Here is a 27,274-nt window from a genome sequence, read left to right on the forward strand (position 1 = left end):
ATAGAGGTATCTTTCCATCATCCTATTATTATACCTACAAAGCAAAAAACTTTAGCGCTTGGCGCGCTGCGCGCGCCAAGCGCTAAAGTTTTTTACTTTGTAGTTTTGGAAATTCGATATCACCAAATCCAATTTCCAAAGTTGAAACTGTTGAGCTATACCATATCTGGTTGGCTTGCTTTTGTGGCCACCCAGCGTTAATTGGCCAATTAATTGAAGCCATTATGCATGCACGTTATTACACTGCTCCCAGTTACAATAAGGTTTCTACACACTATCGCGATATTAGCTTATCCTCCTTTAAAAGAAGCACATCGAATGCATCTCCCCTTCCTTCCGTCTAGGCTGAGGCTTCCCTTACAGCTATATGCTTCACTGACAGACTCAGTAGAATAAGTGTATGCACGAGTAGAATAAGTGTATGCACTAGGTAGAGGGAAGGGGGTGAGCCGCCCCTGGGATCTTATCCGTAATCTGAGAGTTGGTAGTATAGGCTATTCTAAGGAAGTGGGCCTGGAGAGACATGTGCCTCCTTCCCTTGCTGAACAATGAATTACTTAAACTATTGGGGTAAGTTATAGTACAGCTAGCTATATAGATAGGCATTGTTCTTAGCATTCTTAACAATTATCAATTAAACCATTTTAAGCCTTTAAATTGCAAAAGTCAAACAACCTAAGTGTTAATTTATATTCCCCCACTCCCTCAAAATTCCGATTTATACTAAATCTATATGCAACAGTATTGTGACCGGATTTACAAAAAAGGGTCTTCCACCCACATCCAATTCCATGAACTTGGAAGGCCAGAACTTTGTATTTAAGAGACGCACAAATCTGAAATTTTCCTAGCCATTACGCAATGTTGGCACTAACCACTGACCAAATGTCAGGGCAATAACTTGTTGTATTTCAATTTTATGGATCGTCAAAGTTGGTAAATTAGATGTGTGTGGAAGACCCCTTTTCGCAAATCCGGTCACATCTCCCCCAGGTCTAGAATCACCACTTAAGGTGGTAGGGTGCACCAGGGTAAAGTTCATGCACCAGTCACTTTAATGTCAAGGTGGCATCTGCTTGGTAGAGTTTACTAGATGTGTTATTATTATGGTAAGATTACCATGTACACTGTATCTCACTGCATACAAACATAATTTGTATTTCTAAATTTATTCACTGATGTAGATAGATATATATGTTGTGCAGTTGAGGGAATATGACCCAGTGATGCTTATAAATTTTATAGGCATCAGTATGGAAAGTGATTGAGGATTCTTATTTTGTGTAAAATATGATTACAGGACATTATGTATCATAAATACACCCTGTCCATATTTTCCACTCTGCCCTTATTTAAAATCTAGTACGGATGGCAGCAGTATTCTACTCTGGTTTGATTGAGTAGTTGTATGCACCTGTGAAGTCCTGTGAACTGAAAGAAGACATTTTTTATACCTAGCAATTCAACTACCTACCAGAGCAACAAAAGTCAAATATACCTAATAGAACAGTCAACATTAGATTGACATGTTCACTACATTTCCTGTCACACTGACACATGCCACTACACACCAACTACTTTGTTATGACACACCACTCCATCATGGCCCTTTTCCTTGGCTTATTTCAAGTAAAAGCACTAACCACCTTGTATGCCGATCTAAATGTATGCTACAACAAGGCAATGCATTAAATTAAAAAAATATTACACTAGAATGGGTGAAGCAGTTATCTTGTTAGGGTGATGAAAACAGGCTGTAACATAAGGTCATTCACTGGCATTGTTGATAACTCCAGTGTACAAATTTGTACTGGAGAAGCAAGAGGATAAAATAAACAAATAAAAGAAATTACAAAGTAAGCACATAATATTATAATTATTAAAGCATTTGGTCCAGGGGCGGATCCAGGGGGGGGGGCTTTGGGGGCTGAAGCCCCCCCCCCTTCATATTTAGGCTTTACTTGATCAATATGCTGAGTATTATAATGAAATTTTGTCTTAGCATAATTATATGATCACTAATAATACAAATACTCATAAAACCACCTTATAAACGTCTTTCCAAGGTATTATCAGTGGATTTATGCTAAAATTTATGCAACTAGGACCCGAATCAGCATTGGAGGTTTACAAGATCCAGATACTCTAATAGAGCAGTCAGCTAACTACTCTAATAGAACATTCACTGGAAACATGTAGTTGGTTCTGTTATGGAATTTTTCCAAATCTGCCTGCACCTATACATGCAATGAAATGAATTGGTCTGTTTAAAGGGCTTCATTCATCTACTTGTGTAGTTAATATGTATGACAATACTTAATTCAGGTTCACAATTTCCATTGTGAACCCAATGCTCTCAGATTCAATCTTGTATTGCTCAAATTTCAAAATTTTCCACTTTCAACATTATTATTCTAACATGCACCTATTCAGTGTTGTGCAATTGTGAGAGGGATGCATCATGTACTTGGTTGTCTGTACCTACCCAAACTTTTCCATTAGCAAAATGCTTCAGAGAGCCATACCTATAATCTAAAGGAAGTATATAAATATCTACAGGCAGAAAATATTATGAATTTTATGTGGAAATGTCTCCAAATTGCAGTGTTTTAGCATCTATTTTTCAAAATTTTCCTGGGGGGGGGGCATGCCCCCAGACCCCCCTAGTTCCAGCATGATTCGCATGCTGGGAAGAGTGCTTTGCTACCTCTACCCAAGAGATTAGTACCTTGAGTTAGCCCCCCCCTTTTATAAATCCTAGATCCGCCCCTGTGGTCTGTGTGCACCACCAGTGGTTTAACCTTGGAACTAATACTACCCACAATATGTCAGTTATATTTTCATACTGCTCAGTTTAACTTAAATTAATTTTGTTAACACTTCCCAACAAAAATAATTATATACCTGTACAAGGGACCCAATGCAAGAAATCATACTGAGGATAAAACAATCAAATAATTGATACCATACCAAAGAATGGACTAGAGTTTCAACACACGAACTCTTTCCTTACATAATTCATTTAATAAAGTAAAATAAACCTGATAGAACAGTTACTATATTTACTACACACCCTATTACACTGACACATACCTCTACTCACCAAACACATCTTTATGACATACCACTCCATCTTAACTGCTGCTGCTGACTTACCTGAAGCACAAGACACTATCGGGCCTGGATGCAGATATAGATGTACATTACAGCAACAAGGCAGGTAAAATCAAACTACACAAGCATGGGTGAGTAACTGATCTTGTTGACAGGCTCCATGCAAGCTACAGTGACCAAAATTGCAAAAAAATACAAAGTCACATCATACTATTTTAACACATGTACAGGGTGATTCAGGGATCTAGTTAATACTCCAGTATACATACTTGTGCTTGGTCTGGAGAAGCAAGAGTAGAAAATAAACACACAGTATGCAGCTCATCACAGTGTGCACCACCAGTAAAACTGAAACTACCAATAATTGCTCAGTTACTTTATTTCTTTCATATAGGAAAAATTTAAACTTAGATTTTTAACTATTCTGCCAAAAAAACCTGCATGAGGAATCCAATGCAGAAGTACTATGTAGGACAAAACATCCTTGCAGAAAATGTACCATATGTTGGCACCAAAGAACGGACTATAGTTTCCACTGCATTAACCTCTTAATTTCCTCACTTCTCAACCATGGCATGGTACATTCAAAATTTGCAGCAGAACATAATCATCGGACTACTGACTTGATGTCTGCATGATTACTGTATATTCTGCATGTACAATACATACAGTATTCAGTGTCGGTGATTCAATCACTTGAAGTGGTATCTCACTATAGTCAATGATGTATCAAACATCAAGTAGCTAGACTAGTCAATAGTGTCATGTAAACAGTCAATGGTGATCCATCAAGCATCAGTAGCTACAACAGACCAAGGTGGTGTATCAAACATCAAGAAACTTTACTAGTCAATGGTGATGTGTAAACCATCTCACAATAGTCAATGATGTGTCAAATATCAAGTAGATGTAATTAATAGTCAATGGTGGTGTGTAACCCTTCTCAGAACAGTCTATATTGATGTTTGAATAGCTAGAATAGTCAATGCAGGTGTGTTAACTATTTCACAATAGTCAATGATGTGTCAAACATCAAGTAACTAGAATATAGTCAATGGTCCGGTGGTGTGTAAACCATCTCACAACAGTTGATCGCCATGTGACGTGTCATACATCAAGTATCTAGAATGGTCAATGGTGGGGTGTTACACACCAACATTGGCTATTAAAGCTACTTGAAGTTTCATTGACTGTTGTGAGATGGTTTACATACAACCATTTACTATTCTAGCTACTTGATGTTTGACGCATCACATTGACTGTTGTGAGATGGTTTACACACAGTGTGTAAACCATCTCACTTACAGCAGTCCATGGTTATCTTTCAAGGATCAAGCAGCTAGAATAGTCAATAGTGTTATGTAAACCACCTCATAATAGTCAGTGAAGTGTCAGAGATCAAGTAGCTAGAATGGTCAATTGCCCACTGGTGTTAAACCATCTCACAACAGTCTATGGTGATGCATCAAGCATCACGTAGTTGGAATAGCAAAGGTTTACATGCCACCTGGTTACTTGATGTTTGATACATTACGTCTGATACTTGACATGGATTGAATCTACAGTGACATCTGTCTTAGTGGCCACCTGCTAAAAAGACCACCTCTAAAAAAAGTTTCTCTAGTTAGACATTTTTATGTTAACCCACCACAACCTTTGGCCTATGAAGGCCAAAAATTTTCGGCCCGAAAACCATTTTAGACAAACAGATGGACTCTGATATTATAAAGATTCTAGCTTATCACTGACTGTTACATTGAGATGATGATAATGGACACCTTCCAGCTTAGAATTACCATGATATATACAGGTAGCTCTGTCTTCCGCTTTCGAAAATGAAGTGCATGTCTCTATAGGAAAAGTTTATTCCCCACTGTAAGTGTTGTATTGATATAATACTAAAATGCACGCTACTAAAGTCAGTTCAGTTGTTTACTAAAAGCTCAGTTTAACTCATAAATATGTATGGTGTACGGTGTAGCTACACTACATTACAACAATAGCCAACCACAACTTCTCAAATCAATAATATCCTGCTGGCCATGGGATGTTATATATACAAGAGTAATGTATGATAATATACAGGAAATGGTCAGTATCATGAGGTGATATTATTAATGAGGTCATAAATGTACCTTTGCTGTGTTCCAGACCTACTTGACTTGGCCACTATAAAAAGCAGTTTAAAGTCATTAGCTAGACATTGCACTGCAGTTTTTTTACCCTGCTATTATCAGAATTCTTTTAAGACACACAAGATTACAGTAGTTGTACATTTATAATAGATCACCATATCATAATTTTTTGTTGTGCCATCATCGATCATTGAATTTGAGGTAGTCTACACACACACAACCATTGACTATTCTAGCTACTTGGTGGTTGACTCTTAATCATCAACCATTGCATTGTGAGATGATTTTTAGACATATGACCATTGACTATTCTAGCTACTTGATAGTTGACACGGCACCATCGATCATTGCCTGTGAGGTGGTCTACACACACAACCACTGACTATTCTAGCTACTTGATAGCTAGTTGACACATCACCATCGATCATTGCATGTGAGGTGGTCTACACAGACAACTACTGACTATTCTAGCTACTTGATGGTTGACTCTTCATCATCAAACATTACATTGTGAGATGATTTTCAAACATACGATCATTGACTATTCTAGCTACTTGATGGTTGACACATCACCATCAATCATTGCATGTGAGGTGGTCTACACACACAACCACTGACTATTCTAGCTACTTGATAGTTGACACATCACCATCGATCATTGCATGTGAGGTGGTCTACACAGACAACTACTGACTATTCTATCTACTTGATGGTTGACACATCACCGTCGATCATTGCATGTGAGGTGGTCTACACACACAACTACTGACTATTTTAGCTACTTGGTGGTTGACACATCACCATCGATCATTGCATGTGAGGTGGTCTACACACACAACTACTAACTATTCTAGCTACTTGATGGTTGACACATCACCATCAATCATTGCATGTGAGGTGGTCTACACAGACAACCATTGACCATTTTAGCTACTTGATGGTTGACACATCACCGTCAATCATTGCATGTGAGGTGGTCTACACAGACAACTACTGACCATTCTAGCTACTTGATGGTTGACACATCTTTAGTATACATACATCCATATAAAAATAACATCAAAATGGATATCTCGACCCCTGATTAGAGTAAAAACTAAAGGTCCCCCTGATTACAGTAAAGGTGGAAGTGCTATCCTTTAATAGTTTGATATATGTATCATGCTTATCATTTAAATGACCTTAAGTACATCCTCTGCATTTATGTTGACACAAAAAAAATCCTCTCTTATTCTAGCTCGTGCTACCAGGTGTAAAAGACAAAAGAAGAAGAAGAAAACTTTGACCCATTAGCCTTTTTGCTTTAGATGCTATCATAATATTATCAAGCATAATATCTTACGTGCCATCTTTATGGTCTACATGGAGTGACATTCTGATTTAAGGAGATGCCCATCTCATACGGGTCAGACACCAGTGAGCCACACAAAATGTGCCTTCTCAAATTTGCTTCCAGTCCCACCAATCCAACAGGGTTACTGTCACTATGACTATTAGACCAGTACAGAGTTCGAGTCTAAAAATCTGAAGCTGCATCTGAATCAATTTTGATGTTGACATTGAATCTGGATCATCAAATGAGTCAGATTGATGGTGATGGACCGACATTGAATTAGACCATTATATTATGTATCATATTACTGACATCACTTATTTAACAAAGTATCATGATGTCACATTTGAGAATCACAATGTTTAAAACCAAAATGTAGAAATTTTAAACATTGGTCACAATACCACTGCTGGATGACTCCACTATTATTGGAATTTTAAAGATATACAAGATTACACCAATTACGCATGTATAATACTGCAGATAAACTAGATTCAGTGAAAAAAGTAACATACATGTACAAGATTCTTACAGTTGTGCTTTAAGCTGCATGGTTATAGCAACAAAACATAAAAGTCCATCACGAAACATTGTTTTGTTATTGTTCACTAAGCTGTGAAAAATATCTTCAAAGCTTGGCGATTGTTCAGTAAATGTTTTCTCCATCCTAGTAGTCACCAAATCCTCCCATTCTGCCAATGGATCTTGTCCGAACTCACTGAACAGTACCTCCATTCTCTTCATATTGTCTGCCAGCTTCGTTGGCTGCTGGGACCACGGAGTTGTCAATAGGTTTTGTCTGATTGTTTTGAGCCATCAGCACGTTTGGAATACCCCTGCCTGTACAAAAAGAAATGATTATATAACTTATAAGATTTAGTGACAGTTATGCATAAACACTGTGCATTGATTTTTTTTTGATATACCTCGGATCCAATGCTCATTCCAGGCAGCCACAAACTTTTTCATCCCTACTTGGCTAACTTGGATGCTATACCAGGAGACACAAAATTTGACATCGTCATGATGATGTTCCAAGTTAAAATCGTGGTTTTCTTGTATTCAATTAGGATGGCCTTAATCGGATAGCTTAATTACCCTTCCATTGACTTCAACCCGGATCCTTTCAACCACATGATTCTATTATACAAAAGTCAACACGTTATCCAATGCTAACAAGTACACTGTATAGCATAATAGTGTGTATGTACTGCTTGTTAATTAAAATTTAATTTTGCATCAATGCTAATATTTTATCCGATCTTTAAAATGTATAAAAGTTATTTATCCTGTATGTGTATCCAATTGAAATATCTACTTTAGCTAGTTGCTGACATTGTTAATTTTACTATCAGAAAGTTAAGGTTATTTCATCACGTCACAAAATCTCACCTGGGTTGAGGATGTTTGCGCAAATGAGGTGGTGCAGAAGGGTTTCTTCTATATTCTGCCAGCTGTTCCTGCATGTACAGCATTAGATACCACTACTTCCCGTGATCAACCCTGAGTTTATCCCACATTCCATAGTGGCAGATGATCTGTCTAAACAATAATAAACAGACACTTGTACACATACATGAGATGGTAGTATGTAAAGTACATATAGCACGTATTATACTTGTAGTGCCTAACGTAATACCTGTATATACACTGTCTCGTAAACCGTGTAGTTGTTTTGATTGGCATAGTAGTAAACGCCACAATTTTACAGCTAAATCCTTCAACTGCACATAAGTGCATTGCTCTGAACATCACGTTCTTCTTGTTTTGGTCGATGTGCAGTTTCTGACCAAAATAATCTGCCTGGTAGGTTCCAGGGTTTGTCATCCGAGCAACAGAGTGTCGGCAGGCTTGAGAGTACAGAGGCGAAACAAGCCTCAGAGACTCCCCTACTCTCTTCTCTCCAGCTTTGAGTCCTTCGGATGCCAATACCCTAGTCAATGTTCGACGTCCATACACTGGACCCACCTGGTTTTCAAATGTTAGACAAATCTGATAATACTAACTATGAAATAAACTAAACAATGTAATATTATTTGTTGTATTTTTTTCATGTTAAGATAGATAATATCACTTTATCACTTATCCAATCCAATTGCATATTACTGTATATACTAGCTAACTACCTGTTGAGCAACCTTGCCATGTGTAAAGGCTCATGATGTTTTAAAAATTAAATTCAACTAATTCCAGTACTACATATTGCTGGGTTTGCACACTATGATATATTTAAATGTATAACACATTTATATGTATTAATGTCAATGAATGTCAAAAGATAAATTGACACAATGGAAAGAGCTAACTCACCTCACTGACAGCAGCGGCTACAATCCTATCTAATTCAGCTTTTGTGAGCCTGCTTGTCTTGTGTATGTCTCTTTCACGACAAAATCTACAGAATGAAATAACTAGCTGACTGTATACGTATATATAAACTAATGCGTTATGTCATCTTATGATCTATACATTAATCCAATCATTAAGTGAAGTGGCAATGAGATTGATGGTTGGAAGAATTTAAAGCTGTTGTCGGTCCCAATATGGCTACCTACATTTTTCAATCTGACTCTTTTTTAGTCTTTTAATAGATTGTCTTTATAGAATCTACATTACTCTCGCCATCATGTACTCACTTGCAAACCTTGCCATATGCATCCTACTTTGGTTTAAAAGGTATGTGGCACACATATCAATGATAGCTATACGTGCAACCACATTTAACAAGTATATTCGTATACATAGCTAGATGTTCTTCATGGTAATAATGTTCGGTGAGCCTTAGCTAACAGAGATAGAAATGCAATCCATGTGACCAGCAAAAATCATACCTGTCTAGTCACTATTGAACAGCACTCGCCACCAGGATCAACAAGTTTGAGTGTGTAATTTCACTTTGACCACTTGATTTAATTCAAACTATGTATAAATAATGCCTGACTTATTGTTAATAATATATTATTTCATCTGAAGGCTTTGTAACTCCAGGATTTTTGTCATATGGGAAGGAAGGGTCTGCAGCAAAAAAAAGCTGGTTGCTGATAAACCTTGTTGTACAAAACTCAACTTAGTTTGATTTCTTACTTCAATTGATTGAGTATGTGCCAGATGTATGCACCCAAGTATTTGCATGATCATGGTAGCTATAAGTTTATTTATATTCCATGCTCAATGTACTGCAGACTAGCATGCATAAGTTCACACTTAGCTAGTTTTGTACCACCTACAGAATCTGATCTAGAAATTCATCCTGAGTTACATATTCTGTATTAATTATTTCAATAGCTAATATCCATTTCATATGTGTTGATAATGATTATGTGATGTGCATGACCGTTTTGTTACATGTATAATCTTTGTAACTATGTAAATGTTTGTAGCTAACCAGCACTGGGTGCTTCCATGTACAGTAGTAATAAATAAATATCAGGGGTGGATATAGGATTTTTCCAAATGGGGGGGGGGAACTGGTTACAGACATAACAACACATGCACAGGTGACTGAGAAATAATTTTTGTGATGCTGAATGGTTATTATGCAGATATTAAGAGATCATGTTCATCAATGCATAGTCATATGGTCATGACAAATTTGGAAATTAGGCTCTCTAAAGTGAATTTGAGAGTGGTTTCAGCATGATTTTTTTTTTAAATAGAGCAATATCATAACTATGTGCTATAACGTATGACCTCTAATATTAAAAGCATCACATGCTTTGCGTCAAAAACGATGTATATACAGAATCTAGGGCTATAAGGGGCAACTACAAGTTGATAAAGCAAAGGTGGGGGCATAACACCTTAGCCTCCCCCTCCCCTTGGATCCGCCGCCCCTGAATAGAGTATAACTGACTGTTCAATTAGAGTATCTCGATCTTCAAAGAAAATGGAGTGAAGGGGGCTCGTTTTCACTCTTTAGATCCCTCTCTTAGAGATAAACAATGGTTTTATGGTGTTACAATATCACTTTGCACTGCTGTAAGCTGGTGCAAGCTTCCCGACTCGAATACTGACTTTAGCTAAAGCAGCCTACTTTGTGGTCGCATGCAGTCTGAGGTCACACATACTTTTTATTTTTCTCATGTAATGATGGTTTTCTCTCAAATCGACTGTGATTGTAATTATAAGCTTTATTAGCCGATCAGAACACCAGCACTAGTTGCTGGCATGCCATATAGCGGGCAGTGGAGCCATATAGCTAGCATGCTTAGTTAGCTACTGATTTAGTCATGGCCATACCGTATATTGACTAGCTAATGCAGTAATGAATGAAAAAGAACACTGCTGCAAACCGATCCAAAGAGGAAACGCTCAGTCCTCTCTTGCCAGGAAACCTGTGCTGTAAGTGAAGACTAAGTCTTTTGTGGGTCCATCTCTCCTTTTTTATTTTCTCCCTTATAAATGCTTCCATTTCGTCTAGCAAGCATTTCCCAGACATTATTGCAAGCTTATTACTATTATGAACTGTAGATCTTGCATGGTGTAGATAACTTATATATACTAGATAAGTGGTTAGATACCTACTTAACCCTTAAACCCTCATAATCCAGAAAACTGGATTTACACTTAATAAATACGCATGCTTTGCACAAAGCACTGTAACTTTCGGAGCATCCATTCTGTGGTTATGCAATTTATGTCATTCTACTCGTGATGTAGCAAGGGTCAAAATGATACCTAGAGTTTTACCCGCGGCTAACGCTAAATGGTGAAGTCAAAACCAGCCGTGAAAATAACTTTTCTGTAAGAAAACACGCAAAACCTTTACATACCTTTATAAAATGGTCGATAACTCGATGGTAGCTGATCCTATCGCTTTGCAACAGCAACTCTTCGTGAAATTCTGCATCAGGCCATATATGACTCACGTGAGTAAACCCACAATCGAAATTAAACACGTGGCAAAAATTTTGGAACACGGATATGTGACTCGTCGTTCACCGCTTCATATCAAGTAAGCCACTGTAGTTACAGTGTTCATTTAACCCTCTCCAAGTAGCCCAGTAAACACACTTTTAATCTATGTGTATTTGTAGGCTGTAAGAATTAAGTTACCCCACCTAGTGTCGCCATGTATGCCCATATTGTGTAAACACGCATTTCCGAAAAGTGTTCTGAGGGTTTAAGGGTTTTAATTGTGGTAACAACTGGATTCATACAAGTAACTAATGTGTCAATTTCTTGCCTACCTTTATATGGGCTAGCTAAACGTTATTGGTAGCAATATAAGATAGCACAAAGTGCTGTACAGCCTTAATACTGAAATAAATGAAATATAAATAAATGCAACCTTCCCTTCAGTGCTATTCATAAATGTGACTGGGCCTGCAAAAATAGGGCATGTGGGCACATTAAAATTACCTACTTTTTCAAACTTTGATGTGTGATAACTTCGTATTCTATTATTGTTTGGCCATGAAATGTTCAGCACTTATTAAGCATTTAGTTGGCTTTACAATATAAGTTACAGAATGAAACTATTTTATCCCACTACTGAGATATGGGAGGATATGTGGTGTGGTGTAGTTTGTGCCCACGTGCCCTATTATCGCAGGCCCAGTCACATTTAATGTTAAAAACATTAGCTAGCTAGCTAACAAAAGCAACTTGGTAGTGGGCAAACATTAGCTAGTTAACAAAAGCAACTTGGTAGTGGGCTTAAAAATCGAAGAGGGTACAAGGAGTGCCCACTTCTTCAGCCATGTCCTTAAAGTTATATTAACAATATCAAGATACTGTATTAGAACAATCTAAACTGTCATAAAACAGTCATCTCTTACCATCTTGCAATTAGCTTATATCCCCTTTATCACCCTAAATGTTCCCATTACATGCATGGTAAACAAAGTTGTGAGTATTTCTTATCCAAAAGATATATAAGCATAAGCATAATATTATGTCAAAACTGTTCAGAATACATCACCAACCAAATGCAACAAGATGCTATAGTTATGCATAAGAATTACTGAACATAAAAATTTAGAGTTATAAGTGTCTGGGGTTGTCCCTGAATCTGCTTAGTACTTAAGCTAGACATGCAAACTTGATCATTATTTTCATCCGCAAAATATGGAATTTGGATGCTGGCGGGAGGTCAATTTTTGTTATTCATTTTGAAAGAAAATGCTCCAAACCACAACAATAACAATCTATCTGTAACTGTAAATTAAAGGTTAACTAATGCCTTCTTAAAAGTGATATTCACACTATACTCTTTTACTGAGCTGCTAGGTACATTTCTTGTGCTGTAAAGTGAAAGCCCGCATCTGAGCACGATACATGGACACAAGACTAATATCAGCATTTGAGGAGGCCAGGTAAAAGTGATGTGCATGGGTCAGGATAAGAAAACAATTAAACAAGTTTGCCCGGCATTAAGCTATAAATTCAAAGCCATAACTCCACCCATATTATTAGACTCATCAAGTGATGCTATACTCTCATTATTGGTGATAAACCTTGAATCCAACATGGGTCTACAGATTGCAAACAAAAAAGAAAATAAATTAAACATTATTTTTCTTAATTAGTCATCATCATTCACCTTCTCTTTTTCCCTTCGTGTAAATTTTTTTAACACATTGTCCATCAGTGATGATCTATGTTAACATCATTATGAAATGGTTGTATATCTGCAGCGAAAGATAGACAGCACATAAAACTTTCATCTGTCTTTCAGTTAGCCACCGCAGAATCTGACTGACCTCAAATATGCAGTTACACATATAAACACACAAAATCATCATCACTACTCGTATGAAATGATTCTCTAGTGCTGTTTACTTCTTGTGTGTGTGTGTGCATGCAGAATAAGCCAATCTTATGCTAGGTAGAGAAAAAAAACTTAACCACATGTAAAGTCTGTAATGTGAAAGCTATAACCTTTGAGACTGTACTAGTCTTAACAGGTTCATTAGCAACTGTACTGCAGCCCCATAGGAAATCCCAAATTATAGAATTCTTAATTGCACAATTCAGGATTGGAGATTATAACTAGGTTAGTGTTTAGTAAAGATCTCACCATTGCATTGTTTACTTTCATTCCATTGTTTAGGTTAACTGACAGTTACAAGGGCTCTATAATTTGGGATTTCCTATAGGGCTGCAGTACAGTTGGTAACTAATCTGTTAACAATGGTGCAGTCAAAGGTTAGCTTTGACATTATGGGCTTTACCATGTGGGTTTTTTCTTTTGTCATCTTTCTGGTCAACAAATATATAATTATACCAACATCAAATGGCTTAGATCAGCCTGCACTAACACACTCACAAGTACACTATATGTAAGAACCAGGGGAATCATGCCTTAAGTTTGTAATGACACTTCAGACTGCTCTTATCAATAGGTCGCCGACTGACTACCTGAAAATGGATTAGAGCGTTGGCCTAGTAATCAAATGGTTTCAGTTTCAATGCCGGGTAAGGCCCAATTATTTTGGTGATGTTGTTACTTCCTTGAGCAAGAAGCTTTACTCACATTGCTCCAGTATACCCAGCTGTTAAATAGGAGCCTTGTGACCTGGTGTCAACTGGGCAAGCAGCAGCTGTAACATCAATGGGTACCTGCATGGTGTTTACTGGGGAAGCAAATGCCAACTGTCCATGACTCACATAACAGGTGAAGGCTCAGGTGGGACTTTGTGTGCTCACACCCTCACCTGTGAGGCATGGTACAGCTTTCTGTGGGTTACTAGTCATACCCCAGGAAGATTTTCCAGCGCCGTCTCTAGTACCTGAGTAGCGCACAGGTGTCCCATTGCTAGTCACTGGGTAGGCATGATTGTGGCAACATGGCAGCCAAAGGCTTTGCTATTTATTTATTTATTTATTTTTTTGATTTGTGTGTGTGTGTGTTTTGTACAATATCAAAGCTACCAAAGACATGAATATGCATGGGTATTTCATGAATTTCTAAACCAACAGTGTAAATGGGCCATGAAAATTTACTTATCCCGTAGAATGGAATTTTCATGGTTTTATATAAACATTTTTTTCATGGGCATTTCATAGCAATTGCCATAGGCCATGCCATGAAACTGTCATGATTTCCATTGCACATTTCCGTGGGTCATTTAGAAATTCATGGAATAACCATGCTTATTCCATGGCCAGTTTCTCTGGTAGTGAAAACGGTTTGACAGCAGACAATTAAGCTATAGCTACTTAACAGGTCTGTTCATAATTTTATGATGCAGCTTGAAATGCACACTGCTAGACATGGGCATATTATCTTTTAGGTGGTAGCTGTCCATTTTCAGGCAGCCAGTAGGCGACCTCAGTTAGCCCAGTGACATTGATAAGAGCAGCCTGAAGTGTCATTACCAACTTAATGCATGATTCCCCTGATTTTTACATATAGTGTACTTGTGAGTGTGTTAGTACAGGCTGATCTAAGCCATTTGATGTTGTATAATTATACATTTGCTGACCAGAAAGATAACAAAAGAAAAACCCACATGGTAAAGCCCATAAAGTCAAAGCTAACCTTTGACTGCACCAGTGTTAAGAGATTCATTAGCAACTGTACTGCAGCCTTATAGGAAATCCCAAATTATAGAACCCTTGTAACTGTCAGTTAACCTAAACAATGGATTGAAAGATAATAACAGAGTGCTTTATTTTCTTTAATTAAATGCTGACTTGCCCAGCTATCATCTCCAGCCCAGAATTGTAAAGGGATATATATTTTTTTGTTAGGCAATGCATAAAACCCCAACAACAGCAAATAGCTTGTCACTTGCACACACACATACACACACACACACACACACACACACACACACACACACACACACACACACACACACACACACACACACACATACTCAAACGTGTCGATCGATCCCGACCCTACAAAGGCCACTTAATTTAGGAGATGATAGCTGAACCCACAAACACTCACAACTGAGCCCACAAACATTCAATATTCACCTTCTGAGTGTTTTCAAAGCCAGCTCTGATAGCTTAATGTTTAGGGTGCAGTTCCATGTAGGTTGGGGTTGCTTCACTACCATGTACTGCAAGGCGCAATACAAACAGTGGTATAGATTTCCACACATGCCATTATCTTCGTAAGTGTATTCAGTGTGCCTTGCAGTACACTGTATTTGCAGACCTAGTCTCTTAGTGCCCAACTTTAAAGGTGTGGGAAAACTCAATGCAGTAAGATGCACACTGGAATGTAACCAGTGACCTCACACCAACATATACTTATTATCAATTGTAAATATGTGAAGAATACTAAGAAGGTGAAGAGCCTGTGAAAAACTTAAAAACCTATAAAGCATCTTGTTCTTCAACTTAATGCCTATTATCATCTTGTTCTTCAACATCTTGTTCTTCAACTTAACACTTCTCTTGTGCCAGAAAGCAAATTCTACTCTGGTACAGCCGCTGGACCACGGCGGTTTGTTGGCATATGGAAGTCACTGGCTATATTCTAGTTCTCGGACAATCAATTTAAGAACTCTGGAACAATGTATTTCATTGTAAACAAGTGACAAACACATAGAACTATTCATATTGGTTGGCATCAATATTATCATCTATTTGGCATGAAGCAATTTGATCGGTGGCACTCAAATTCGAGTGTTTTTTTTTTTTTTTTACATTGGGTTTCCCCAGACCTTTTTATCAGAGTAGGAACTCAATCGATATGCACTGTGAAGGTAAAAGGTGGTCTGGCCATGTGAGACTAAGTGATGTCACCATTTACATGCATAAGACAAACCTTAAAAATGAAAATCATTGTAATGAAACATGCCTGTCCAAATTTGTCTTCCGAATTCAGCATAGATATGATGGCATTAAGTTTTCCTTACTTGCTTGGCTATGTCAAAGTTGTAGTGAGCTGTTAGGCTTCTTGACATAGGAAGAGATTGCATGATGACAGGTGTTGGTCTGTATTCTTCTCCATCCATGAATAATGCCTTTATTTTGGTTCTGCTGTCCTTGCATTGTTTCTTGTAATAGTCACACACCTCCTTAACTATCTTGAGATGTTTTTAAGCAGTTTTGATGGCCTACACATAAAAATTTAACTTGACCTGTTATAAGTACAGTAGTTATCATTCTCAAATAAAAATATTGCACTTCCATGCTTAGGTCATGTATTATGAAACATAATAGTACATTATGTGGAGCATGGGGACCTACCTTTAGAAACCAATAGTAAAAGAGTAGCCATTGTACAGTACCTACTACATTAAAATTGTATAGAAACTCTAGGCATGAGCACTACCAGATTTTCTGCTGATATACACAATAGCCACAAATAATATTCTAGCACACCCACTCTTTTCCCGTGCTGCAAGAGATATGATACACTTCCAATAGACAAGTTGTGATATCACCCTGTAGGAATGTGAGGTGTTGATAAGGTGGTAAAAATTTTGATCAGTTTTCATTCTTCTGCACTTTTCCAGTCAATACCTCAGTCCCATCATGTTATACGTCTCGCCATACATGTTTGCTTCACACACTATGATAGTACATCTCTATGTCTAATGGCCATGCAATTTTACAAGCAATTAGAGTGTATTTATACTTGTATTGTACTCGTAAGCTATGATCTACATGTCAGTTGAAAAAGTGCCCCAACATCATTTAAATCCCCCCCCCCCCCCTTCCTCCTACCCATAATTTTGAAAGACCTGTTTTGCCTCCCCTGAAATTATTTTCTAGAAACATTCCTGCCAATAGTTGTTTTGATAATTGATGGTTAATTGATTTATAAATTAATTGAAACTAAGAGCCCTAGTCAATACCAATGTATTGGAACAGATTGGTATCGGCAATACAAAGCTGTCGATATCACCAGAGGACACTCATCTCATGTACTGTATCTTCAACCATCCCTGACTACGTTTCCAGTAGGGAATGAGTTGGCTGGGCTAACAAAGTAGCAAATAATTATGTGTTTAACCTGCTACATTGGCTTCGTGTGTATTCTAATAAATTAGAACTCATGAATTCTTTGTAAAAATGCCAGTGCAGCTATTCCTCAGAAAGAAGCAAGTTTTATGGAGTTTGCAGTAATATACAATGTGTAAAGGCAAAGCACAGATGTTAATTTGTAGGAGTCTGACTTTTAAATGGTGATAAAGCTTGTCTAGGCTCAGTGTTTATTCAAGGATTAGTTTGTTTTGGGGTTGACTCAATCTGGAGTTATCCTCCCTTTCTTTGTAAAGATGAGATCTTAATTCAAGTGATCACAAAGTTAAGTTCACAGCCAGTATAATTTTTTGAGATCAAGTTGAGCAACTTGCTGGCAATCATGTCATTGTATTAAGTACTGATTGCTTCCTGTTAGGGGGTTATCCTGCCTAACAACCCTAGATTAAATGCTGTCTAGGCTTCAGTGCTTAATATTAGTGTTGGTGTTGGCATATTATTTGCTAAAAATATTGATATCGGAAGTATCGGTAAAGGTGGTATTGGTACATCTCTAATTTTAATAAACAAGAAAGTTAGTAAAAGTCTCGTATGGCTTCTTAAACTTAACAAACAATTTTGTTCTCAAACTAGGACTGCCACAAACCATATTAGGAATGCAAACAATGTCCTTCAATCATGTGCAAGGGACTGACCTATACATGTTTGTGGTTAGTTGCCATTTAAGAATGCATATCATACTTATGCTAATCTACAGTGATGAACAAACTAGGTACATTAATCTTTGGAATTGAGTTACATGAAGGCCAGCATGCATTGCAGTGCTCTGATCGATATCACTTTCTTCCCCCATAGCAAGTGTATACTAACAGACTACCTGTGATTTTTCACCTTCACATCGATTCATTGATCTTGTAATCATTGCACTATTTTGGTGACAGGTCCAGCACAGGCCAGACATTGGCTTCCCTATGATGATATGAGGCAGACATGTCTTCCAGTATCTGCAAAATGTTGATAGACCGACTGATAACATGCCACTGACTATACACGATTCATCATAAAGGGTGTTCTGGAGTTAGAAAATTAAAAATAAAGTAAGTCATCAACTCTACAGTTGTTATCTTTTTGCTTATGCTTGATGACAATATCTTAATATCATCCTGCTTGTATCCAGGAATCCGTGCAGGAAGAAGGATGCCATTTTCTTCAGGGTAATTGCTGATAAAATGGACTATATGCTGGAAGACCTCATATGGAGTGACATGGTGTGGTGAATGCTCAAGCCATCGAATATCGGTGATGTAGTGATTTTAATGCCAGCAGTCTCTCCTTGCTGATCCCGTGAAGGAATCTAAGGTTTGCTGGCACACTTTACGGCCATTATGCATGTATGTTGTGTGTGCCCTTTGTCTTTCTTCAACTGTGTGTCCACCATCTGTGATGTGCTCTCTGTTGTTGGTCAATGCCATCATAGCTCCAGTAATTGCCATGTCAAGGTCCTTGTGACTCAAAAGATCAGCTTGGGCACGATGTGATATATAATAGTGCAGAGTAAAGGAGTTGCTAGAATTGGGACTCTCAATAGTGTAAGGCCAAGCCAGTAGGTATAGCCCTGGAGAACTCCAGAACTGTGAGTAATAGTGTGGTGCGATTTTAAAAATTCTGCCACAAAAAGGGAGATTGGTCCAAACCGTAAGAACCCCCCTGGCCATGCCCTTGATGATGTGATCATTTTTTAAAGCAGGTCTTATTTATATTTGTAGTTGTTACTTTGTTGAAAACTTTAACCTTGTTGCTTATACCAGGAACAGGGCATGACGCTAGTAGTTCTTAACCACTTTTAACTTCTAAACCCTGATAGGGAAGTCACTCTATATTCACTACTGCTCAGTGGTTTGTTGAATCATAATGATGCTGGTTTTTAGAGGAAGCCACAATGAGTTAAAGACCTTATTGCACCTATCAATATTATACCCCACTACCCCCTTCCCGGGTGTACACGGAGGATTAATGGGGATTTGATCCAATTTGAACTTAAAATTAGTGGGGGATTTGATCGAATTTGAACTTAAAATTTGCCCCACTAGTGAGATATTTAACTGTTCAAAAATGTCAGGTTGTTGCTTCCTGCAAGAATAACCGGTTTTAAAAATACTTATGTGGGGATTTGACCACCTGTCATGTCCGGGGATTTGATATTCGGAAAAGTCAAATCCCCACCCCTCCCCCACTATTTCCCGGGAAGGAGGAGGTGGAGGATAATATTGAAAAGTGCATAAACATTAACTGCTATGTTAATTATGAACACCTTATAATATTGTGTGTTCAAAATCACAATTTTATACATTTGAACTATGCATGAAATTCAAAACTTGCATGTGTGTGAGATTGCACCTCAAACCATGTTGTTCATGCCAGAGGTATGACAGTTGAGTCTAACTAAAACTACATACGAATTTTTTTTTTAATAATGGATTTTAAGAAAGTAAACAAAATAGATAAATTAAAAGATGGCATTTTAATAAGGTAAATTGGGATCGCTGAAAAAAGTAACAAAACAAGAAGGGATCGCTGAAAAAAGTAACAAAAGATGAAGGGATCGCTGGGGTTGCAAAGTAAGCCACAAATCCATAGTTTGACTTGGCAGAACAGAAAAATATTAAACAAAATGTTTTACTTATTGTGTTATGAATTAATAGCCATATAGCTACCAAGGTAGAGTAAAGTCAAAAGAGGATCACTTTTTTCAGTGATCCCTTCTTGTTTTGTTGCTTTTTCAAGCAATCCCTATCAGTGGCGTAGCCAGGAAAAATTTTTACCGATGCAAAGTTTATACGTTGACCAAATTGAGGGTCTGCTTCTGACTCAACTGATTCACAAATACTTTTCAAGTATGGGTGGTACAGCATTTGCAGGTTGACTATTTGGTTGGATGGAGGAAACTGTTTCAGAAGACTCTGAACGTTTTTCTACATGTCATAAGTGATGCTCCAGCATAGTATACCATGCTTCAATCATAAGAGTAGTTTAATTACATGCAACACAACTTACTCCGGAGATATTTTGAACAGTCAGGCCATCCATGAACTGTAATGGAGGTCATAGTCATGCACACTACTTTTTATTAATCTGATGTGATGTTTAAGTCGGAGATAATTCTTGTGATGTTCAACTGCATGTGTTAAGCATGTCGAGCTAGGGAGTCTGGGGGAATGCTCCCCCTCAAGGAAATTTTACTTTGAAATGGAATGTGGAGCAAGCTTTTTTTTTTATTGTGACAGCTAATGCATAATCAATTAGCTCAATGTAATGCCATGCAGTTAAAAAGTAATGTAAAGACAATAGACATAAATGTAAATGATCAAGCAGTGTAATGGGAATAGTGGCTATAATCTGTATTGAATGCTCTATTAGAGTATATTACGATGACTGTTCTATTAGAGTATCTCGATCTTTTACAAATTCAAACCACACAAAATAGAATGTATGGCTGTAGTACTTATCAGGACTGGAGCCTATGGTACCTTGATGGTGCTGGACCACTTTTCAGCTACTGGGGTACAGCAATGTTTCTAGTAACGTTTGAGTAGAAAATCCGGAGTGCCAAAACTCAGACCTGCTCAGCCTGCTGTTAAGCATTTTTACCAAGGCAGCTACTTTGGTTGCCTCAATGGTAGCTACGCCACTGCCTATTTACCTTTTTAAAATACCATATTTGTAATTTATCTAGTATAATGTGTATGTCAACTCCCTCTTTGTACGTGCACAAGCACACACAAATACTCATGCATACAGCTTCTACACACACACACACACTGTATACACCCAACACAAAGTGTTACAGCTAGCAGCATCGTTTGTTCATCTTCAGGAAGAATTGTCCTTGACCTGTTGAGAATACATTGCTATCAACTAAGGGATTAAGAGAAATTGTAAGTCTTTTGAAGACACTTTAAGGAACACGTTCATGCTACAATATCCTATGCATGCTTATGCACACGACCATTACACATGCATGCAAACATGTGTCCTTGAAAGTAAGTAATGTTCAGCCGTGCACATATTAACTATGCAATGGAAACACTTTCTTACATAAATCATATACACTAGCCTTTAGCTGAATGTCATGAACCACGATAGTAGGTTCATAATAGGTATCGTGGAAATTTTCAAAGATACTTAGATACTTATATGTGACTGAATTTGAGAAAACTGTCGATCTACGCACAAGAATAGATTGTGAGATACACGGTTTTAAAGATTTTAATCGAGTATAGCTCGGGAAGGCCAAAAGTTACGAGTTTGAAATTTTCACCGTGAATGCAGCCACCTATCACTACTGGACAATGATCCATGCTATTACCACGAAATTCCCATGATCCTATGAACTACGCATGAAAGCTGCAGTTGGTTTTTTTTTCATGGGTAATGAAATACCCATGAAATGCTGGAGTAATATAATGTACCCACGAACAACCCATGAACGAGTGAGTTTTCATGGGTTTGTATACCATGAAAATCTGTGAATCACAGCCATGAACAACCTGTTGAAAACCTATGAATAATATTCATTGGCTTTCCACAGGTTTTTCATAGGTGAGATTTCACAGGCTTTTCATGGGTTGTGCATACATACAAACCCACGAAAACTCACTTGTTCATGGGTTGTTCGTGGGTACATTATTTTGCTCCGTGCATTTCATAGGTATTTCATTACCCGTGAAAAATACCAAGTACAACTTCCATGGGTATTTCATGAGGATCATGGGATTTCCATGGTAACAGCATGGATTTATTGTCCAGTAGTGTATGCTATTTAGCACACTTTAGTCAGCAGTAGGCTAGTTATTGACATAACCATGATTTTGAGGAACCTTTTTCACCACGGTATCTATATCACATGTACATTACCTAGGGTGGTGGTGGCGGCGGTGGGAGGGCAATTGATATATGAAGAGAAAATGGCTGAGCGGGTTATTTGGAGTGTCCAGCCTTATTATAGGGCCACCATTTCCACCAGCACCGTTGACCTTCATACAAATCTTCAACCATTGTGGAGTTAGTTAATACCAAAAAAAAATTGTACCTTGTCTTTGTCCTGAGTAATAGCACCACACAATTATTGGTGCCATGCCTGGGCAACCAAGGTGATGAAGTTCAGAGACAAACTGGTAGTGCACTGCTGTGATTTGATTGCACTCTCCCAATGAAACATTGAAAAAAAGTAAATTCACATAGATACCAAGTCAAGTTAGTAAGATATGACCACTCAAAGTCTGAACCTGTAATGAGTATTGTTGGTACATAAAACTATTAGTTCCTATGGAATGACATCACTGTTGTGAATCCTGCCCATACTATATCTGTGTTAGAATGCTGTGGCTAACTTTTTGTATTAACAGCTGCTTGGTGTGGGTTAATTAGGTTCATGAGGAAGGAGACAAACTTAACTTATGGCTAGCATCACTAGTAGCATTCTCTGACGCACTATACAGTGAAATTTGTCATAGCGGCTACCTGTTTATAAAGGCCATTACAGCTAAATAAAATTCTCTAATGGAGAATTTGTACATAAACTGCCTGTTTAAAATATTGGTCTGAAGGTGACCACTTATATGAGTATGTTTTGCTTACCTTATTGCTTTTAGATGATGGTAGCAGCTTTATGTCATCCCTCTTGTACCCGGGAATTCGGCACGCAACAGAATGGCATTCTGTTCTGAATAATTCTGTATGAACTTTACCAGGTTGGTGATGTGCTTAAAAGAAAGTGCATTGTGTGGGGTAACTTTGCTGTTTCCATGAGTCCGGGGACATAGACCATTATTGAGGTAACTCTTCTTAATGGCTGGAACCCTGTGTTTCCCCACACTATGCAGAAAGTTGTATGTTTTTCTGCACAACTGTTGTCCACTGTGCATGTAGGCAATACATGTTTTCTGTCTTTTTGCAGGTTTGTGGCGGCCTTCTACCACTGGTGGTATTGACTTAAAGTCCTCAGAATCTATGGTGGTGGATGTGCAGCTTAGTGGAAGGCTTTATGATGGATTCAACAAGCGCCTATTTTTAAGTGTACAGAATAAATTTTGCTGTAAATTATTATAAAAATACTTTGATTGTGCCTATGATCAATATTCTGTATTCGAAAAAATAGCTAAGATTTTGTTAAGGTAACATTGTTGGTAGCTCGGATGGGAGCCAGTGAAATTTAGTAAGCTTAAGGGTATATAAAACTTTAGCATCTTTCAAGATCATCTACCATCTTTTCAGATCGTGCGGCAACCCCTTCCCACATGCATGGCACTTGCTCTGCCAAGTCATGATCAGTGAGATCAAGGGCTTTGCCAGGATTTTTTAATACGCTGACTGCTCTATTAGGGTATATCGATCTTGCATGTCAAATTTCTGAAATCTACCTAGAATTACCACTGAAGTCTTCACTCAGCATTGTATCAAGTAAACTAGATAATATACAGTTCATTAAAATTTATTGCAAGCTTTGAATGCCTTATCAGTTTACTAAAATTTTATGAGGCAGCTGCCTCACAAGCCGCCCCGGGCGAATTTTTTTTTTGGACGCACTTCTGACTTAGAAAATTTTTCATGTTTTGTGACCTTCCCGTTTTTCTTTGCTTTACGGAAAGCAACATTGTTTGCGGAGAAGGAAAAAGTCACACTGAAACTATTAGCCCCTCTGTATTAAGTGTGTTGGTCGTCTTCAAAGATATTGTGAACAACAGACGAGACCTACCTGGATAGACATTTCTTCCCTGCCGCCCTCCTGTCATCTCACAACACTGGCGTGACTCGATCGCTGAAAACTCAGTTCCGAGTGCACTGAGGCCAAGGTGAAGGCATGAAAGGATAGAAGGACACGTGTAAGAAGGTGTCACAAGTAATAAATACAGTTGGGAACTGAATGTGTAGTATGTGACTGTAATATCCTTGTTTGCTGTATACACTCTGAGAGTGAAACTACCTATAGCTATCTTGTACTGTGACTTGAATTGTCATTATGTATGTATCCAGGTTGTGACCACAGTAGTTTGTTCTGTGTAAAGTTAACATCATTTTCATTATGCTATGTACTGTAGTATTGTGTGATTGAACAAAGTTTGCTACTAGCACTCGCTTTAAGACACTTCAAATAAATTCTGTTTCCCATCCACCACCCGCATCTCTTTATTCCCAGCTCTAAGATGTTCCATTATTCCGTATTCTTCCATTATTTTCTGCATACTGTACAGGCTTAATAAAATTGATCTTGTAAGGTTTGCCAGCTCACATGTCAGAATGTTATCACTGTTCATGTTTGTGTTATTCTTGCAATGTAAATGATGAAGGTACAAGCTGAAAATATTATTACGTTGATTGCTATGGCTGTACCTAGGAAATAATAACTTAAAAAGCTGCCGATTTCATAATAGAATAATGGAAATATATGGACCACCTGCCCGCATGCTAAGAGAAACAGAGAATTTATTTGGAGTGGCCTTACTAGCTTCATTCAAAGTCTGCAAAATACAAATGGGATCCACACTGTAAGGGTTTTAAATATTGTGTTGTGCCACATCTTTGGCTCTCTGAAGAATTTTGTTTTTGTTCTACAATTGCACTGCACCCTTGAATACTGCTTTGTGAATTCATGTTACTGATGCTGTTATTCTTACCAATGTTGTAAGTGCCTTCATCATTTGGGTTACATTTTATCCAGGTTTAGCAGGTCTCATCTGCTTTTGAATAATTATTGGAATGACCACAAATTAGTTAGTAATTACAGGAATAAATCCCAGACCAGGTAGTGACTTGATCCACAGACTTACTGCAGTATCCATGATCAAATTAACGTATGTTAATACTAACCTGTGACCAAACATCATGCCAATAGTTATCTATAGCTATCCAGTATGCAGTTATGAATCATCAATTTGGAAGACCTATTTCACAATGTGGTCACATAATGGGCATTCAAAGGTAGCATATTGCCTGGGAATGTAATTTGCTTAGGCTGACTGGTCATGAAATTATAACTGTTTTGGCTTTTTACCCAAAACAAGTCAGCCGTCGACCAGACCATGGAACAAGATTGTTACTTACAATGAAGAAAAGTAACACTTAGTCCTAACTACTTAACTTTACTACTCAAAATTTAGTCACACAGTTATACTTTAGACCACATGTAATTATTGTTGAAGGCCTTGGTTTGATAATTTATATGGACTATCAATATAATTGGCAAGAATCAGTCAAATCATTGTACTGGCTATTTCACCGACAAAAGAAGAACCACTACGTCCATCTCTTTTCCACCCAATAATCAAACATGTAAGGGTAACGATGAGACCAAAAAAATGTAATCAACTGTCAATTAGCCAGCCACTGGAGACGTGTGCATACACATTGAATTCAGCTACACATTTGGAGATAAGATGAACATCATTGTAACGACCATTAATGATTGGCTGGATATTGAGGTCGTGCTGCACATCTACCAATTAGTTGATACTTACTTGGGGTCTTACTGGCCCACACTACTTCTATAGATTTTAAAAATATATTTCTTGCTATATATTGATTTGCAATAATTATCTGATTGGATCTACCAAATCTGACTAGTTAGCACAACTTGCAATTCTGGTATACTACCCCGCAACTTGATTGCTACATCCATACATAATTTCCCTTGCTCCACTTTAGCAATACATTCAGCTGCCTTTGTACAAGGCTGTCAAACGTAAGATGTCTTCAAGCAGCCTGGTTGATTTGGAGGTATAAATGGAAATAGCTTTATCATTATTGAACACTTTAATGTGATACCTGAGAATTTCACGAGCATGTACGTACTTACGTACGGGAGCTAACAAATCTAGTCGCATATATTAATTACTACATCGATGTTAAGAATATTCTATGAGTCAGTGATTATTACGTACAACATTATATAGTTATGTAGTATACTCTTTAGCAGCTTTTTAAAACAATGTGATAGCATTTACTTTTCCTAGTACACTATTTTGCAGACCTCATACACACACTCCAAGTTGTCTCATGTATGCATATACAGTAATGCATAAGTATTGTACTGGCTTCTTGTGTATATGCGACTGGCCCTTCATGATTTTCCAGCTCACTAAACATCATTTACAACAAAGCCATGGCTACAGAAGTGCCACAGCTGCAGAAACCAGACTCTCCAGTTCCGTAAAACAAAGAGCAGAATGTGGTGGTCTATTTAGCCAGCAATTCGAAAGATGAGTTTGATTTTGTGTTTGTGGAAGCCAAATCAGTATGTGAACATGACAAGTACATACATACACAGTGATCCCTTATAATGCTTAATATAGTAATACTCACGTTGAGTAACAAACATAGTTAAAGTGTACTCGACAACCTCATTGAGACCACCTCATTATAGTGACGATGTCAAGTATGTCCCTAGTTAAAGATGTACTGCATGACCTCATTAATAAGACTACCTCATTTTGGTCCCAAACATAGCTAAGGTGTACTTGACAACCTCAGTAATAAGACCACCTCATTATAGTGACCATGTCAAGTAGGTCCAAAACATAGCTAATGTGTACTTCATGACCTCACTATTAAGAACACCTCATTACAGTGACCATGTTGAGTAACTAGGTGCTAAAGTATACTCGACAAGCTCATTAATAAGATTACCTCATTTAAAGTGACCAACTCAAGTAGGTCCCAAACATAGCTCATGTGTATTTTAAGACCTTGTTGAAAGATCACCTCATGATATAACATCCATGTTAATTAGGTCCCAAGCGTTAGC

The 27,274-nt window shown here is 37.7% G+C and overlaps 1 protein-coding gene and 2 long non-coding RNA genes across 5 annotated transcripts in view; 2 read left to right on the forward strand and 1 right to left on the reverse strand.

Moving 5' to 3' along the window:
* Positions 1–23,427, forward strand: part of LOC136264701 (uncharacterized) — a 60,971-nt gene extending 37,544 nt beyond the window's left edge. Inside the window, exon 11 of one of the 3 annotated variants that reach the window (XR_010705292.1) lies at positions 23,127–23,215. This is a non-coding gene — a long non-coding RNA (uncharacterized lncRNA). Of the gene's footprint in view, positions 1–23,126 lie in introns of all 3 variants that reach the window. The other 2 variants (XR_010705293.1, XR_010705287.1) reach the window with 2 other exon arrangements.
* Positions 6,985–11,483, reverse strand: LOC136264682 (uncharacterized). Its single transcript, XM_066059465.1, has 7 exons — positions 11,355–11,483; positions 8,893–8,977; positions 8,222–8,550; positions 7,975–8,124; positions 7,681–7,722; positions 7,509–7,573; positions 6,985–7,422 (listed from the first exon to the last, which is right to left on the reverse strand). The coding sequence occupies exons 4-7, from the start codon at positions 8,055–8,057 to the stop codon at positions 7,298–7,300; spliced, it is 315 nt and encodes a 104-aa protein (XP_065915537.1). The 5' UTR covers positions 8,058–8,124; positions 8,222–8,550; positions 8,893–8,977; positions 11,355–11,483; the 3' UTR covers positions 6,985–7,297.
* On the forward strand, positions 11,486–18,804 carry LOC136264725 (uncharacterized). The gene is made up of 3 exons (XR_010705294.1): positions 11,486–11,536; positions 18,417–18,572; positions 18,653–18,804. It is a non-coding gene; the product is annotated as an uncharacterized lncRNA (long non-coding RNA).
* Positions 23,428–27,274: the final 3,847 nt, after the last annotated feature.

This window comes from Dysidea avara, chromosome 1 (assembly GCF_963678975.1).
Source record: "Dysidea avara chromosome 1, odDysAvar1.4, whole genome shotgun sequence".
Classification (NCBI taxonomy): Eukaryota; Metazoa; Porifera; class Demospongiae; order Dictyoceratida; family Dysideidae; genus Dysidea; species Dysidea avara.